Raw genomic sequence first — 16738 nt, 5'->3', positions numbered from 1 at the left:
GAAATAATTGGAAAGTTATAATTTTAATAAATATGAATAGAAAAACAAGCGTAAGTGGCTCTCTATGGGGAACTCAACACAATGTGGTCAACAATGTTCGGCGAGTACTGTTGGATACATGTTGATCGAGTTAGAAAGGCGGAGGAACTATAAAAGTGTGAAATATGTCACGTTGGTATACGGGGAAATAACCATTATGTCTCCTACATGGTGGTCGGAAAGCGCGATGAAAGATGTGGTATACCCGATCCCGGCTGAATATGAAAAATAAATAAGAGAAAATACATGCATACATACATACATACATACATACATACATACATACATACATACATTGGATTAACCCGAGTACAAACAGAAATTGTTAAGTACAAGTATCTCTAACTAAACATGTAGACGTGCACTAACATAACCAACCATTATGATCAGACATAAAAATTTCGATCATTCGGAAGGATAACAAAAAGAGGCTTGCAAGCAGACCTCTAAAACTTTTTGAAAATTTGGATTGATTTGCAGAATGGGTCTTTTGTAGCATCTAATCGATTTACTCAAGTGCGCTATATCACAATGTTGATCAACTGCCAGTTAGAGCTCTTGAGTGTCGACGTTCGCCAGCTTATGACCATCAGTCGAATGAATAATTACCCAAAAGCAAAATACAAATTGATGGCAATAGTTCTGTACCAGTTAGCATTAATTACTATCATAAACAATTTCTGAGAGCCTTTAGGAATTAAACTTCGTAACAATAAACACAGGCGTTAAAAGCATGTTGCATGTACATATATTTTATTCGGTTACTGCTCTTGAAATAGTGAAATACTTTTGTGAATCAAAGTACCTTGGAGTGTTTATTTATTGAACCATCCGTACGTTTTTTTTATTGTTTTTTTTAATAATAATTATTATAAAAATTTTTTTTTTTTTAATACTGCGGTGTCAGGTTACTTTTACGCTATTTTTCTGGAAGCATAGACCTAAATAGCACAAACACCCACCCACTCCCCGACGCGACCCCGGTAGACGTCGGCAAAGTTTTCTATTTCAATCACATTCCACTTTGCGCGAAAGAGTAAGAAAAAGAGTCACCATCAAACAAGATCATTACAATACACAATGCACCATTCTACATGTGAAATTAATGGCTCTCACAAGAACATCACAGTCTGGGAACAAAATCGAGGAATTAATTCTGAAGTATTTTGCACAAATAAAAGTTTAGGTGGACACCGCTCAACGTAAGAAGTGATGGGTTGCTCACAGATGTCACAATTATGATTTTAGTTTCCTTACATGAATTCACACATATTTTTTGTTTAGATTTTGGTTTTGACAGCACTTTTAACACCATACTGGCCACATCACGCTGAGGTAATGGTAGCTTAGTGCCATACCCAGTGACACACGGAAGGAGCTGATCCAGCTTGGCCTGGTCAGGTATCGAACCCGTGGTGATTGCGTTACGCGTCCGACACAGATACCAAACTGAGCTCCCGCACAATAATATACTGATATGAAAATAACAATGGCAAGCATTGTCGTCCTCAAGGGTTTTATATGTGTTCGTTTCCTCCCTCCCCGGATTTTATAAGAATCAACTTGATTTTGGTTTTGCCTCCTCCCCACAAGAAATTCCTGCTGACACCCATGATGGGTAGGATATAAGATATGCAATCTCGGTAAGAGAAAAAAAATGTGATACCTAAACCTACGTACGTACACAAACTCGTCTATTTTTTTTGTGTGGAAATTGCATTATATGCATGTGACAAACATCCCAGTCGTAAGGAATTGTTTTAAAAGTCTTTTGACCTAGCATGACAAAATGCAAAGTTCCCATCAATAATGTAAGATGCAGATGTGTATTTTTAATGTTTCAGTTTATTATCGGTTTATGCGCAGACTAATTTACGAAAATGAAGAAAGGCATTTATTTGGTGACATTCACGTATCATCTGTTTTTTTTCTAGTGGAAGCACCGAAAACATAACCGTATTTGCTAGTCTCTCGACTACGATGCGAAGATTTCTTGAAATTTCAGCTGTTGCATTTATAGTCAAGATATATCATATTATTATGCTGGTCTTTAACTATTTTACGTATTTATCATAGTATTATGCTGGTCTTTAACTATCGTACGTATTTATCATATTGTTATACTGGTCTTTAACTATCTTAATAATTTATCAGATTATAATACTGTTCTTTAACTATCTTACGTATTTATCGTATTATACTGGTCTTTAACTATCATACGTATTTATCAGATTATTATGCTGGTCTTTAACTATCTTAATAATTTATCAGATTATAATACTGTTCTTTAACTATCTTACGTATTTATCATATTATTATACTGGTCTTTAACTATCTTACGTATTTATCATATTATTATGCTGGTCTTTAACTATCTTAATAATTTATCAGATTATAATACTGTTCTTTAACTATCTTACGTATTTATCATATTATTATGCTGGTCTTTAACTATCTTACGTATTTATCAGATTATTATACTGGTCTTTAACTATCTTACGTATTTATTATATTATTATACTGGTCTTTAACTATGTAACGTATTTATTGTATTATTATACTGGTCTTTAACTATCTTACGTATTTATCATATTATTATGCTGGTCTTTAACTATCTTAATAATTTATCAGATTATAATACTGTTCTTTAACTATCTTACGTATTTATCATGTTATTATACTGGTCTTTAACTATCTTACGTATTTATTGTATTATTATACTGGTCTTTAACTATCTTACGTATTTATCAGATTATTATACTGGTCTTTAACTATCTTACGTATTTATCATATTATTATACTGGTCTTTAACTATCTTACGTATTTATCATATTATTATGCTGGTCTTTAACTATCTTAATAATTTATCAGATTATAATACTGTTCTTTAACTATCTTACGTATTTATCATATTATTATGCTGGTCTTTAACTATCTTACGTATTTATCAGATTATTATACTGGTCTTTAACTATCTTACGTATTTATTGTATTATTATACTGGTCTTTAACTATCTTACGTATTTGTTGTATTATTATGATGGTCTTTAACTATCTTACGTATTTATCATATTATTATACTGGTCTTTAGCTATGTAACGTATTTGTCATTGTGACCACGAGATACATGTTTTGATGGTTACTTGGTTGGTCTTTCCGATGTATTTATATTTTATATTTATATATTCATTGATTGATGAATCGATCTTGTGCATTTGTATTTGATAATTTATTGTTGATTGTTGGATTCATGTATTCATTCATTTTATTCATCCATTATTGACTTAAGTCTCAAATGTCATTTGGTTTTTAAAGACTTGCTTAAAGTCTTGATAGTCTGGTATATGTATTGTCTTTCGCTCAAGACTTGGTCATATCGTTTTACTTTTCACAGGATGAGAAGAATCAGATTATGAAGACGAAGCTGTGGTTGAGTCAGGTATGTTTTGGTCCATGATTCTTTCCTCTTTATCCATATATGTAAGGGTTTGTTCAACGGCAATGGTGTTGCTGTTGATTTCTTTTTTTTTTCTTTTTTTCTTTTTCTTTTTAATTCTATTACCTTATCCCCGTTTATTGCTATACGGCAATAATCGTACAATGGAGATTATATCGTGGGAAGCTGGAATAAGAAACAAGTGTTGTGTGAAAGAAATGAATGTGAAATTTTATGTTAATTTGATGCCAATAACTATTATACAGTATTTGACTAGAGAGAATCAAAAAAGGCTTATCTAGTTTAAAATGATCTCGCACTGTAATATTCGACCATTGTAATAATTTTTTAAACAAGAATACCGCTTACAGAACAAACATAAAAGGGAGGCCATAATGTGAATCTGTAATTGTTTGCTGTACCTTACTAAAACAAGAGGAATTTTAACATTCGAACTGTCAAATACGTCTTTTTTCAGACGTGGTTTGATGGACGCTTGCAATGGGATCCAGCGAAATTTGGCGGTATAAGGATGACCCACATTCCATCTGAAGACTTATGGAGGCCGGATATTGTCCTTTATAATAAGTACGTACCACTCACGTCCCCCTCCCCATTTTTAAAGATTTAAAATATAAAAAGATAATGTCACTGATCATCATTTCTTTAAGATTTAAAGGCATTCATGCATATCAAATTTAGTAAGTACAAGTCACTAGGTATGATAAAGAAATTCATATTATTAGTAGCACGTTTGAATATTAAATTTGGTTACCTGGTATATAAAACATGACACTGGTCTAGAATAGCGCATACACAAAAGATACAAGTACTAGAATAATTAAACAATTTATTTGGCGTTATAAATGCTTTACTTGCTACATAGTAACATCAGGTGTACAAAACGCGCAAGTGAATAAGATTTCAGTTTAAATTCAAAACTAGCAGCATCGTCTTTGAGTAGATCAAGTACAGCTTGGCATTTGCAATCAAGAGTTTCTGCTGTAAATTTAAAGGGACTTTAGCTTTGTAATCTCGCCCTCATGTCCTCACAAACAGGTACAGGACGCATCCTACGATAGATTTGCTGTGATATTGGAAAGAGGGTTTCAATAAAATATCGCGGACTATTACATAACTATCTATCGTGCGTGTCAATGGCAACATCTCAAGATGAAGGTGTGTTAGTACGACCAAAATATTTCGAAATAGTCGACCGTATTTTTTAAGTACTTTTATGATACTCGTCATTCATGCTGCGGAACAAACAAGTAAGAAAAATTGTATTGACAGTGCAAGCAAGATTTATTTTTTTTACCCTAACCCCTAACCCTTTAATTATTATTTTGACCAATCACGTACGTGTAGGGATACAGCAGCACTAATATTAATTTGGGGGTTTTTTTTGTTTATGTAGGCAAAATAATGTAACAGATTTGTTTTTACACAACATAAATAATTGCCAAAAATGCTCTGTGCTGAATTCAGTAGTTTTCAGAGCTGTGATAAAAGTATTTCGTGAGTTGAACATGAAAACAATAAAATCAGCGCCAAGAGACAATGAATATTTATTTACAAGTTTCAACCGGATTAAATTATGATCAAAGCAAGCGGTGTTGAAGAATAACATTCAAATAAATGAAATAATTAATTTGATGAGTTCAAACATTAATAAGTATTTACTTTAATGCTAAAAAAGCAGATTTAAAGATATTTTATTTAAATGATCATACCATGAAAATAAGTAATAACAGACCTGATACAATTGAAACAAGCACTACTAGACTTGATACCATGGAAATAATCAGTACCAGACTTGATACAGTGGCGAATAAGTAGTAACAGACATGACCTGATACAATAGAAATAAGCAACAAAAGATTTAATACAATGGAAACTAGCATTACCAGACTTGATACCATGGGAATAAGCAGTAAAATATATGACAGAATGGAAATAGGCTGTAAAAGAGTTGATACAATGGAAATAAGCCGTAACAGACTTGATACAATGGAAATAAGCATTACCAGACCTGAGACAACGGAAATAAGCAGTGCCAGACTTGATACCATGGAAATAAACAGTAAAAGATTTGATACAATGAAAATAAGCAGTACCGGACCTGATACAATGGAAATAAGCAATAACAGACCTGATACAACAGAAATAAGCAGTTCTAGACTTGATACCATGGAAATAAGCAGTACAAGATTTGATACAATGGAAATAAGCAGTAACAGACTTGACACAATGGAAATAAGCAGTACCGGACCTGATACAATGGAAATAAGCAATAACAGACCTCATACAACATAAATGAGCAGTTCTAGACTTGATACCATGGAAATAAGCAGTACAAGATTTGATACAATGGAAATAAGCAGTAACAGACTTGATACAATAGAAATAAGCAGTACCAGACCCGATACAATGGAAATAAGCAGCAACATACTTGATATAATGTATATAAGTAGTAACAGACTTGATACAATGGAAATAAGCAGTACCAGACTTGGTACAACGGAAATAAACAGTACAAGACCTGATACAATGTAAAAAAGTAGTAAAAGATTTGATACAGTGGACATAAGCAGTATTTGACTTCATACAACGGAAATAAGCAGTAACAGACTTGATACTGTGGAAATAAGCAGTAACAGATCTAGTACAATGGAAATAAGCAGTACCAGACCTGATACAATGGAAATTAGCAGTAACAGACATGATGCAATAGAAATAAGCAGTAAAAGAGTTGATACAATGGTAATAAGCAGTACCATACTTGATACAATGGAAATAAGCAGTAAAAGATTTGATACAATAGAAATGAGCAGTACCATATTTGATACAATATAAATAAGCAGTAAAAGAGTTGATACAATGGAAATAAGCAGTATCATACTTGATACAATGGAAATAAGCAGTAAAAGATTTGATACAATGGAAATGAGCAGAACCATACTTGATACAATGGAAATAAGCAGTACCTACTTGATACAATAAAATAAGCAGTGACAGACTCGATACCGTTGAAATATGCAGTAACAGACTTGTTACCACTAAAATAAGCAGTAATAGAATTAATGACATGGAAATAAGTAGTAACCTACTTAATACCATGGAAATAAGCAGTACCATACATGGAAATAAGTAGCAACCTACTTGATACCACGGAATTAAGCAGTACCAGACACGGAAATAAGCAGTACCATACATGGAAATAAGCAGTATCAGACACGGAATTAAGCAGTACCAGACATGGAAATAAGAAGTATCAGACATGATACCATGGAAAAAGCAGTAACAGACCTAACAGCAAATTGGTTAAACAGTGAATTATGAGGAAGAAATAGCTTACTTAATTTGATGTGGGTAAATACAGAAAATTGTATTCGGCTTTATTTACAGTATAAGGTCTAACTTTTACAAGGCCAATCTACAAATTTAAAAAAAAAAAACCACCCTCATAGAAGTCATGAAGAAAAAAGTTAAATCATGACGAACAAAGTTAAATTTAAAAAAAACGCATTTTTAGTATCTGAATAAGTTTTTTAGAATCAAGATTAGAATGTCAACATTTTGCAGAATTCTAAGATCATTCATATGTTTGAAAAGATTGAAGAAACGTTGCAAAGTGCTAAAAATAAAATTATCTGTTTTAGACGGTCATCCGTGTAGGTTATCTCATAATACATAAATACAGTTTATTAAGAATAACGTAATCATTAGCAGTTTTTATAGCGCTTTAAATGACCGAGAAAGACCACTATTTACGACGTCACTGAAATCAAGGCTCGTCATTTCTTTATACGGGAAACAATGGATGAAAGCCACAATTCAAAAAGGACAAAATTAAAATGAAGAACACTGAATTTTAAAAAAATGGTTGACCGAACAATCTACCTACACATTTCGCCAGCCAGCGAGATCTGTTCTCTACGAAAGGGCACCTGTACGTCAGGAGGATAACCAATTGCAGACTGACATAATCGACATAATTTGAATTTTGCAATAATGAGCATAAATACTCGTTTTACAGCGATAAAGATTTGCCCCAATAGTCTTAGGGTGAGAAAATGAAAGCAAATCAGGTAGATGATATGCACAATGCTTTGAAAGAAATTTTTGAAAAATGGAAACTTGAAAAGATGCAGTTTCATGAGGGAAAGCATTATTGCAATATCAAGGTTTAGGGAGTGAACACTGTTGAACTTAATGAGACACAAAAGAGCGGGACATAAATAGTTTTAACAGAACCTTTACAACCACACTGTGAAAACAGTTTACACAAAATGAAACCAGAAAATGAATTGACGATTTAACAAAGCCAATTGTAGGGTAGAATATCACTTATCATAAATAAATATAAAGATCAAAGTTGTAGATCAATGCATTGTATTACCACAATAATAAATTTGGAACGTCTGAATTGAAACATCGGGTAAACAACTAGACTTTTAAAATTTACACTTTATGAAAATGAGTCCCTTCTTAAATTTGTTTTGGAAATATATAAGATCATGATGGTATTATATAGGTGATCAGGTCGTTTACGAACTGGAAGATTTGAAACAGATAACACAGAGGACATCTTTTAAGAACAACAGTTATCGTTTTATGACAAACAGCACCATACACAGAAGACTGAAAAGAGTTCGAAAACCAAGAAAGGTTTATTGAATCATTAAACAGATTGAGAAAGAATACATTAAAACATGTACAGTATGTGAATTTATTTTTATCACGAACTAGTAAAGGAAAGCTCATTCAAAATCATCACCAATAAGTAACAAAATTATATTTTAGGTCAATGTGAAAAGGCGCTTACAAATGTAGACAACGCCATAACAGGGTAATAAATTAAATTTGGGGAAGAATTGAAAATTGATAACATTCATCAATATGAATCTTATTCAAGCTAGATTAAAAAACAGACCAACATTTACAACGTGCAAGATTATAAGCCTGACTTTGTTTTTGAACAAAATAAAAAATAAAAAGTATAAAAAATAGTATACGCGTTAATTCAATCATGAGGATATTTAAACATCACTCGAATTTATACAAATAAGGAATATAAATGATTTAAAGGACACTATTAACTATGAGTTATATCATCCATAAATATCTTTACTAAACAATTTTAACACATCAGTGAAACCTGTTTTTACAAAGGATAACCAAAAGGAGTAACTAAAACCAGTTGACACTGGGGATACAGGCTACACCATTTGGATAATGTAAACTCCGATACATCTTTAGCGGCATGCAAATATGCTATCGTTAAAGATAACAGTCAGTTTTTTCAACAATTTTCTTTCACATCTAGTAATGCCTGAATTAATGTACAGAAACACATGTTACAATCAATATTACATGCAGACTAAGTCCAGTTGTCGCTAGATACAAAATATTCCAGAGGAAAAGCGTGCCCAAATACAATGTGTACATGGGATCCAAACCACAGACAGACTGGATGCAATCAGTGTTAAACTTTTTCCAATGCGAAGGATAGAGATAGTAGAACCACGGAAAGACATTCTCCCATATATGTACAGATTGTGTAAACTCTGCGATATTAAAACGGTATTATAGAATAGGCAATTAACATAAAAGACAGGAGTAAACAAAGATTTTACAACAACAGTGAGAAGAGGCTGACAGGTGTCAACAAAGAATTTACAACAACAGTGAACAGAGACCGAATGTATTTGCACAAGCTCAGATCATATAAGAAATATTGATAAACATCAAACACCAAATTCAGTTTTGGATTAACCTTTTGCAGAATCAATATACATGTAATGGACAACATACTCTATATAAAATTTTCAGACGAGATGAAAAAATTTGATTATTAATGATGAATTAATATATGGGGTTTTAAAAACATGTAAAACAATGTCTTCATGCTGCAATTCAGTGTGATGCCCCATATCCAGATTTACCATACATACGTTAATATGTCTGAAATATTTGTATATTGAACGAGATACAAGTTCACCTCACACAACACACACACACGCACGCCCACATCAAATACACACACAAACAAAACTTCACATACAAACCATAAAACAGATATAATAACTAAACTTTAAATTCGATAGTGTACAGATATACAGAGCACTGTATGGCATGCCAACAAGGCCTGATTAGTACAAGTGTTGGGAGTTGGTTCCAAAATTTCAAAAGAACCCTGACTTTTATCGAAAGGGCACCAAAGCAAACCTCTATGTGTCTATTTACTCAAAGTGTGGATAATACCCGATAAAGATATTAAAGAATAAAACGCTCGAATTTCAAGTGACAAGTGACTGTACGTTTATGTAATTTCCTTTAGTCCGAGGAGTTGGGTTCCGGACATTCTTCAACCCTCCATCCCTGATAAGGCCCTGATTATTGTTATAAAATCAACTTAGCTTAGAGGTGTGGGTGGTAACAAATTCGAATCTGGTACAGTGTATTGTGATTTGACAGACAAGGATTAGTAAACTCATTCTACAGATTTCACTTGCAGATTGTGAAATGACCGAGTGCAGTAATTTTACTAGGTCAAGATGGTTTTAATCATGTTAATAACTGAATAGATATGAAGCATTTCATTTGATCAGATATAATTTTGCCCGAATTTTCAAATTAAAATATAATTTTCTCTGGTAGAACAATATGCGTCAAGACGTTGGACATGCTTCGTTCTACAGGAAGTAACACTCTAAGAGATGGGGAATATTAAAGCAAATGATTAGGACATATTTACTATGTTCATTGGGCGAATAACATATTAACTATCATCCGTTGTTTTTGTATTAAGCTAGATTTTAAAAATAATATGATAGAGCAGCAAAGTTTAGAAATCGGAAGCTAAAGAGACGAAGAAAAGATTTTATCAGCTTTCCAGAATTACAAAACAGATTCAATAGTAACATTAGACCACGCTATTCGAAGCGAGGATATATTTTGCTTCCGAATGTCATTGATATAAATATGGGTAATATAGCTAGATATATCAACAATGTACATAAATCTAAAGACTCTTTCAAACTCTGACTAATCTATACTATTATTGTGAATACTTCAATTACCTTTGATTCCCCAAAAGCCGATAATCAACTTGCAACAATAAGACAAATACCCGTAAAGAATAAAGAAAACAAAGGGAATAAAAAGTACGTAAATTAAATCACGAAGACGGTTCAGTAATTTCGAAGCAACAAAAAAATAATGACAATGAACTTTGCAATGAGTCATCTATCTTGACATTAAGATTTCGGAACGCCTATGCTTTACAATTTAGAATGACGAAGTAGGGCGGACAATTCAAAACCTTTAATTCATTTACGGCGGCGATCTTCCTACCGAAAACTACACTATTTTTCGATGTTGTCCAAAAAGTACCACAGCTTCGCAAATTCTTTTTGATACTTTACCTAGATCGCCAATCGGATGCAAGCCAATTAATATGAAACAAGTAAAATATATTTTGATAAGAAAGACGTATCCCATCTAGCTGTAAACATATGCCAGTTTATCACACGTCCAACAATGCTGGGTAAAGATTATAACTACCAATTGTTATTAATCTCTTGTCCATATTGTCATCAACAATTAATCTCTGCCTCCTGGTTGGTCACTACAATCTTTTGTTCTCCCTCCAACTACAAAACATTTTACAAACTCTGTTAGAGACAGAGCAACAGCTGATATAGTCCTGTTACAGTGGTTAGAACAGATATTGTTACGTCATTCTCTTTAAACCGTTGTTCGGCCTTTAATCTAATGATATATATTTCTTGAACGTTTGATCTGATTCGTTTCAATGTTTTCTCTTTGGTAAACCTTATTATGCTTTGATACTTCTGTCATTTTCAAACAGGTCCAACTAAACAGTTTTTTTAAAGGGTTTATTATTCACGGATGTCAATTTTTACCATTTCGATCTGTTTTGCATATATTTCAACATCAGATTGCTAATTTCTATTTTAGAATTGACAACCTCTGCAGCTTTTTCATAATCACTTAATTATCTTAACTCTTTTGTGCTGAAAAGCCTTTGGAAGCTTACAACCTTACATTTTTCTATGGTATTTGTTAATCATAGTATCTGCTTCTCTTACCTGGTCAATAAGCAATTCATTAAAGTATATTGTTGGCATCTATATTTCCTCGTGTACCTTTACTGGTTGCGTTTGTTCGGCTGTTGGTTAATAAGGCTCAGTACGTATTACCATGTTTTGTCCAACCGAACGATACCAACAACAACTTTCCAGTCTGGTCTGCCATTTAGCGTATTGCTAGAATTGACTTAATGTCGCCTTTTCTAGAAATTTTAACAGTTTTACTATTAGTTTCTTTTTCACAACTGAGTTTTTTTCTGCATCTGTGTATTTCAATTAATTGTGCAATTCTCCCATTTGAAGGACTTAATTTACGCCATATTTGTACAGCTCAAGACCTTGGCATAAATTATAAGCTCTTTCACTTGAAGCCTCCACGTCCTATATATTAATCTAAAAACGACAAGTAATATCATCAACTTATACTCGATCTTGTACATCTAGCACATCATCATATTCATACAACGAATTTTCAACAGAATTATCCTAATCTTCACCTCCCTAAGTCATTTCTTGTTTATTTAGATATTGAAGAAATTGACAAGAATGGTGCCCGAGAAAACTAATGTCAATAGTATAGTCAGGGGATACAAATGAATTATCGAAGACAAAAAGATATATAACTCTACTTCTACGGAAGCCGAGGAGTACACACAAGAATAGAAAATAGCTATAAAAAATAGAATACATAATAAGATAACTGGTAAAAGTGTCACTGGAACAACATGTAAAAGGTAAATGATGAACAAATGATGAAGTGGTATGAAATATTTATCAGTATACTAAATTTTCCAAAACATTATCAGATGTTACAGTTTACACTGTGACACTGATTCAATCAATAATTTCTGCAGAAAGAACCTCAAGATGGTTACAGGACATTAAATGGTATCGGCTTATTCGATGGAATTCGATGGGATTACCACTGTCTGCAATGAGTGCAAGTTTGACAGCATCCAGCGATCTCAATTTCAAAACGGTAGCTGACACTTAGAAAATATAACATACTGAAGAAAACTGTATTATAAATAAAACGTGTACTGGTTGCTGTTGTTGATGTATGTTTGCCATTAACCACAACTGTTTACATTAGTTGTCATTACATGTGCAGCTGTTTATCGTGTGATGATGTTTTACATGGTAATAAGATTACGCAATGCCATTCAAGATCATGTAGGATGGAATGCATGCCACAGGCACGATCATGACAACGCAAGTGTACTCGCGCAAACTCATCGATTGCATAATTCGACGTTTTTCAGAAAGGCATTCGATCTGTTTTTGAATGTTTTCACTGGTTTTAGACCTTGGAATCAAACTCTATGTCGATACTGATTAGATAGACCATGAGAGACACTGGGAACGAAATTGTGAATGTAAAGGCTCTCTTCAATAACACCTTCATGGATTTTTAAAATTCAGCCAAATTTGTAGGAAATTAAATAATGGAACAGTGGAACGTGTCGCAGATATCAGATCGGCAAAGTTTGAATTTAAGACCAACTAGACAAAAGCCCATGATGTTGTGATTTTCTGCTCCAGAGAACCAGCAGTAATGAGATTTTTAAGATGATTACTGTGGTGGCCATACTGGATGTCAGATCAGCAATATTGAAACCTTTTTGTACTCCAGCCTGATAGAGCCTCCAGATTTTACGGCCATTAGTAACACCACACTGAAAAATGATCAATGTGTCAACATGCCCTCGACTATTTCAGTTACTCAAAATGATCTGATACAGTTTCTATGGATTTCACTTTTGTTGTCCCTCCCGTCACCCAGACTTCATTTAAATGTACGGCTATATTGAATGCATTGTCACATTTGTTCATGTCTCTATTTGTCCTCTATGTTTACTAGACATAGGTACAAAAGAATTATACCTGTTGAAATTGTATTGAGATGGTATCTGAGAATTTTTTTTTACTATTTGAAACTAATTTACAGCACAAATGAAACTTGTATTGTCTCAATGTTTACATAAATACAAGCTTTTTGTTCTTAACCTATTCTGGCAAATATGTAATATGAGCTTCGTCTAGGGGTTTATACATATCTTTATTAAATGGTCAACATGCGAAATATCTTTTGGTTCTTTTTCGTACAAATTAGGTTTGTAAAAGATCAAATAAATGTTTAGTGATAGTATCCTCTATTCAATAGATTTATAGTATCCTCTATTCAATAGATTTATAGTATCCTCTATTCAATAGATTTAGAGGCATTGTTCTGTTGTAAACATTTCTAGGTTCTGTCTCTATCGTTGGTCTGATCATTAAGTCCAATTGAGCTTTTACAGATAACACTGTCTAATGTTTCGCTGATAAGCTTTTCTAAATATTGTTCATTGTTAAAGAGCACACGAGTCGAAATCATCTTAGGATTTCAACTTGCGTTAAATCCCTGTATGTTTACTTTGACGAATCACACAAATTTGTTAAATCACTGTTTATGTGTAATCTGACGCATCACACGATTGTACTAAATCGCTCTTTATGTGTACCCTGACGCATCACAAAGTTGTGTTAAATCACTGTTTATATTTACTTTGACGCATACACAATTGTGTTAAATGATTGTTTATTTGTACTTAAGCATCACACAATTGTGTTAAATCGTTGTTTATTTGTACTTACGCATCAAACAATTGTGTTAAATTAATGTTTATGTGTACTCACGCAGCACGCAAATGCAAATCATCTTATCATCATGTTGTGATATGATGTAGTTTATATAGTAAAGAATTTTAAACGCCAACTCGCCCCCCCCCCCCCGCACCCCCACCCCTCACAATCGTTGTTTGTTAACTGAAATTATTATATATTCACACTTTATATATAAATCATATTCTATATCAAAGATTGTATTTACCATATCGGTAAGTTTGCATGTACCATCATAGAGCTATAAACAAATCTGACCAATATGAACAACTTGCAAAAGAGCATAATTGTGTATCACACTATACGAAAAGATTTATCTGCCCTATCCAAGATATTGATCTAATATACCAATAATTATGATGCATACAGTTTGTTGTTGTTTTTATTTTAAAATCCAGTTGGATCGACTCACAAGAAGTCTCCTTCATTATTACTCTTGTGCACTTGGGCGTTCTGTGCCTCGTTTATTTTTTATGGAATACTATAAGACTGGTAAATAGCGGGTGGTGCGTGGTCAAGGATGAAGGAATGAAGGTAGCGGTAGGACAGACAGAAGAGTAACGGTAGTAAAGGCAGAAGTAAATAAAAGAGTGTCAGTCTACGTTTATGTCCCTCCATACTCAGGTCAATCTGGCTCTCATAGCGGCAATGATACAGACGAATCTCATGCGGTACAGCCATTAGAATCAATATATCTTACCTGTATCTGACTAGTTTATTAGAGTGTGATTTTGGAAAACTGCTGCTTGTGAGATATGACACCACGACAAGAGTTTCTGCAATTTTTGGTGTTAATTTGTTCCAAGAGCAATTAGTTTTCCCCGTGTATCAAGTCTGCAATTCATCTGCACAGATTACCGAACGACAAAAATTGTCCGATCATGATTGAAATATCCCTGAAAAGAAACATGACGGCCCACTCATTTCAAGAACTTAAATCTGAAACCATTTTAAAGATAATTTTCGTTTGCAAGAGCGTAATGTCTCGCTCAAGAAGGTGAAATTGCTTGACTGTCTTTTGTAAGGAAAACAAGCATCTATATGGAACTTCCGTTTTTTTTTTTTTGTTTTTTTTTGTCTGGTTATTTTTTAGATGCTCACTAAAATATGTTTTAAATTAATTTGGTCTCCAGGATACCAGACACATTACAAAGTTTGCATGCCGTATTACTGTCCAGTTGATCTACTGTTACGATTCTATCTCCTTAAACTAAGTATATATAAAAAATTCGATCCAACAAATTTAATAAAATTCAACAAATAATTATTGCCTAGAACACAAAGCGAAAATTTTAAACTATCTTACAGTATTGTGGATCAATTCCCAAATAACCCTAATATATCACATATCTTAAAGCATAGTATTCTGAATGAATTCCAGCATGAATTAACTGGTGTGCCAGAAGCCTTGGATTAGGTGATGTGCTAAAATCTCGATGTATCATAAATATATAATACAGTATGTCCTTGAATGAATTCATAATAATCCACAAAAAGTTATTTAGTCCAAAGGTCAATGAACACTTTTAAGTCCAGTCAATAATTTAAATAAATACTTTTAAAATTCTCATTGTTAATTAATTTTTTTATTTCAGTATATGCTACGGCTAATGTAAAATTTTATCTAATAGCTGACCTTGTCCAAAGATCGGTGATAGTTTCGTAAACAGCACTGGATAACTACTATGACTAATACCTTAAGCTGAGGAAAGGACATTTGAATCTCTTCCCATAGCTAGATCATGTGTATGCGTTGTTTGTCCCATGATTTATTATAACATATCTACTAATTGTTCTGGAACAATGAACTTTTGACCATCATCTGGGTATTCGTGTTATGTCTTTTGCATTATTTGTTTTAAAATTAAATCTTGGTTACTGGAAAATTAGTCATTCTTGCGATAACATCTGAGCAGAACGAAATGGTATTGTTGTGCAATATTTCGATTTATGTGAATTTTTTTAATTAAAATTATTCTTCTCTGGAAATATAAATCACCCAAAAATAATATTCTTGGACATATAGACTTGGATTTATAGTGAAAGTCAAACAAGGATATATTCGTGGACTGATTATTATGATCTAACAAAAGACTTGGCACATCGCCACGACACAGGCCGTCACAGGCGCATCAACACTTCCAGCATTTGATTTATTTTGGAATACCACACAAGTTTATTCAGAACTTTAATCATTCGGACTTGTGCTAGAAATTCTAGGATTATTTGGGATTTAATTCGCAATACAGTAAGTTATTGTTTTTACATGTTCAGTTTATATTAAGGTGATTAAATTGTTTATTTTACAAAGCTTGTTGGTTTTTCTCTTTTCTGTTGCTTTGTTTAGGATTTAGAGTCGTAACAAAATGAACACAACTAAAATTGATTTCACAAAGACTGATGTTAAGATAGGATTGAATAATTTGAATATAAACAACCTTATATACAACCCTACTTGATCTATGACCTATACATCCCCATT

The 16738-nt window shown here is 32.9% G+C and overlaps 1 protein-coding gene across 1 annotated transcript in view; it reads left to right on the top strand.

Moving 5' to 3' along the window:
* Nucleotides 1–16738, top strand: part of LOC149770968 (acetylcholine receptor subunit alpha-like) — a 224464-nt gene that overhangs the window by 14517 nt on the left and 193209 nt on the right. Inside the window, exons 2-3 of the mRNA XM_089948926.1 lie at nucleotides 3434–3478; nucleotides 3954–4063. Coding sequence (XP_089805052.1) covers nucleotides 3434–3478; nucleotides 3954–4063 — 155 coding nt within the window. The remainder of the gene's footprint in view (nucleotides 1–3433; nucleotides 3479–3953; nucleotides 4064–16738) is intronic.

Source organism: Sinohyriopsis cumingii, unplaced genomic scaffold (assembly GCF_028554795.1).
Source record: "Sinohyriopsis cumingii isolate HCF-2022 unplaced genomic scaffold, ASM2855479v2 utg002171l, whole genome shotgun sequence".
Taxonomy (NCBI): Eukaryota; Metazoa; Mollusca; class Bivalvia; order Unionida; family Unionidae; genus Sinohyriopsis; species Sinohyriopsis cumingii.
The sequence above is the reverse complement of the archived record's forward strand: the minus strand, read 5'-3'. Positions and strand labels throughout refer to the sequence as shown.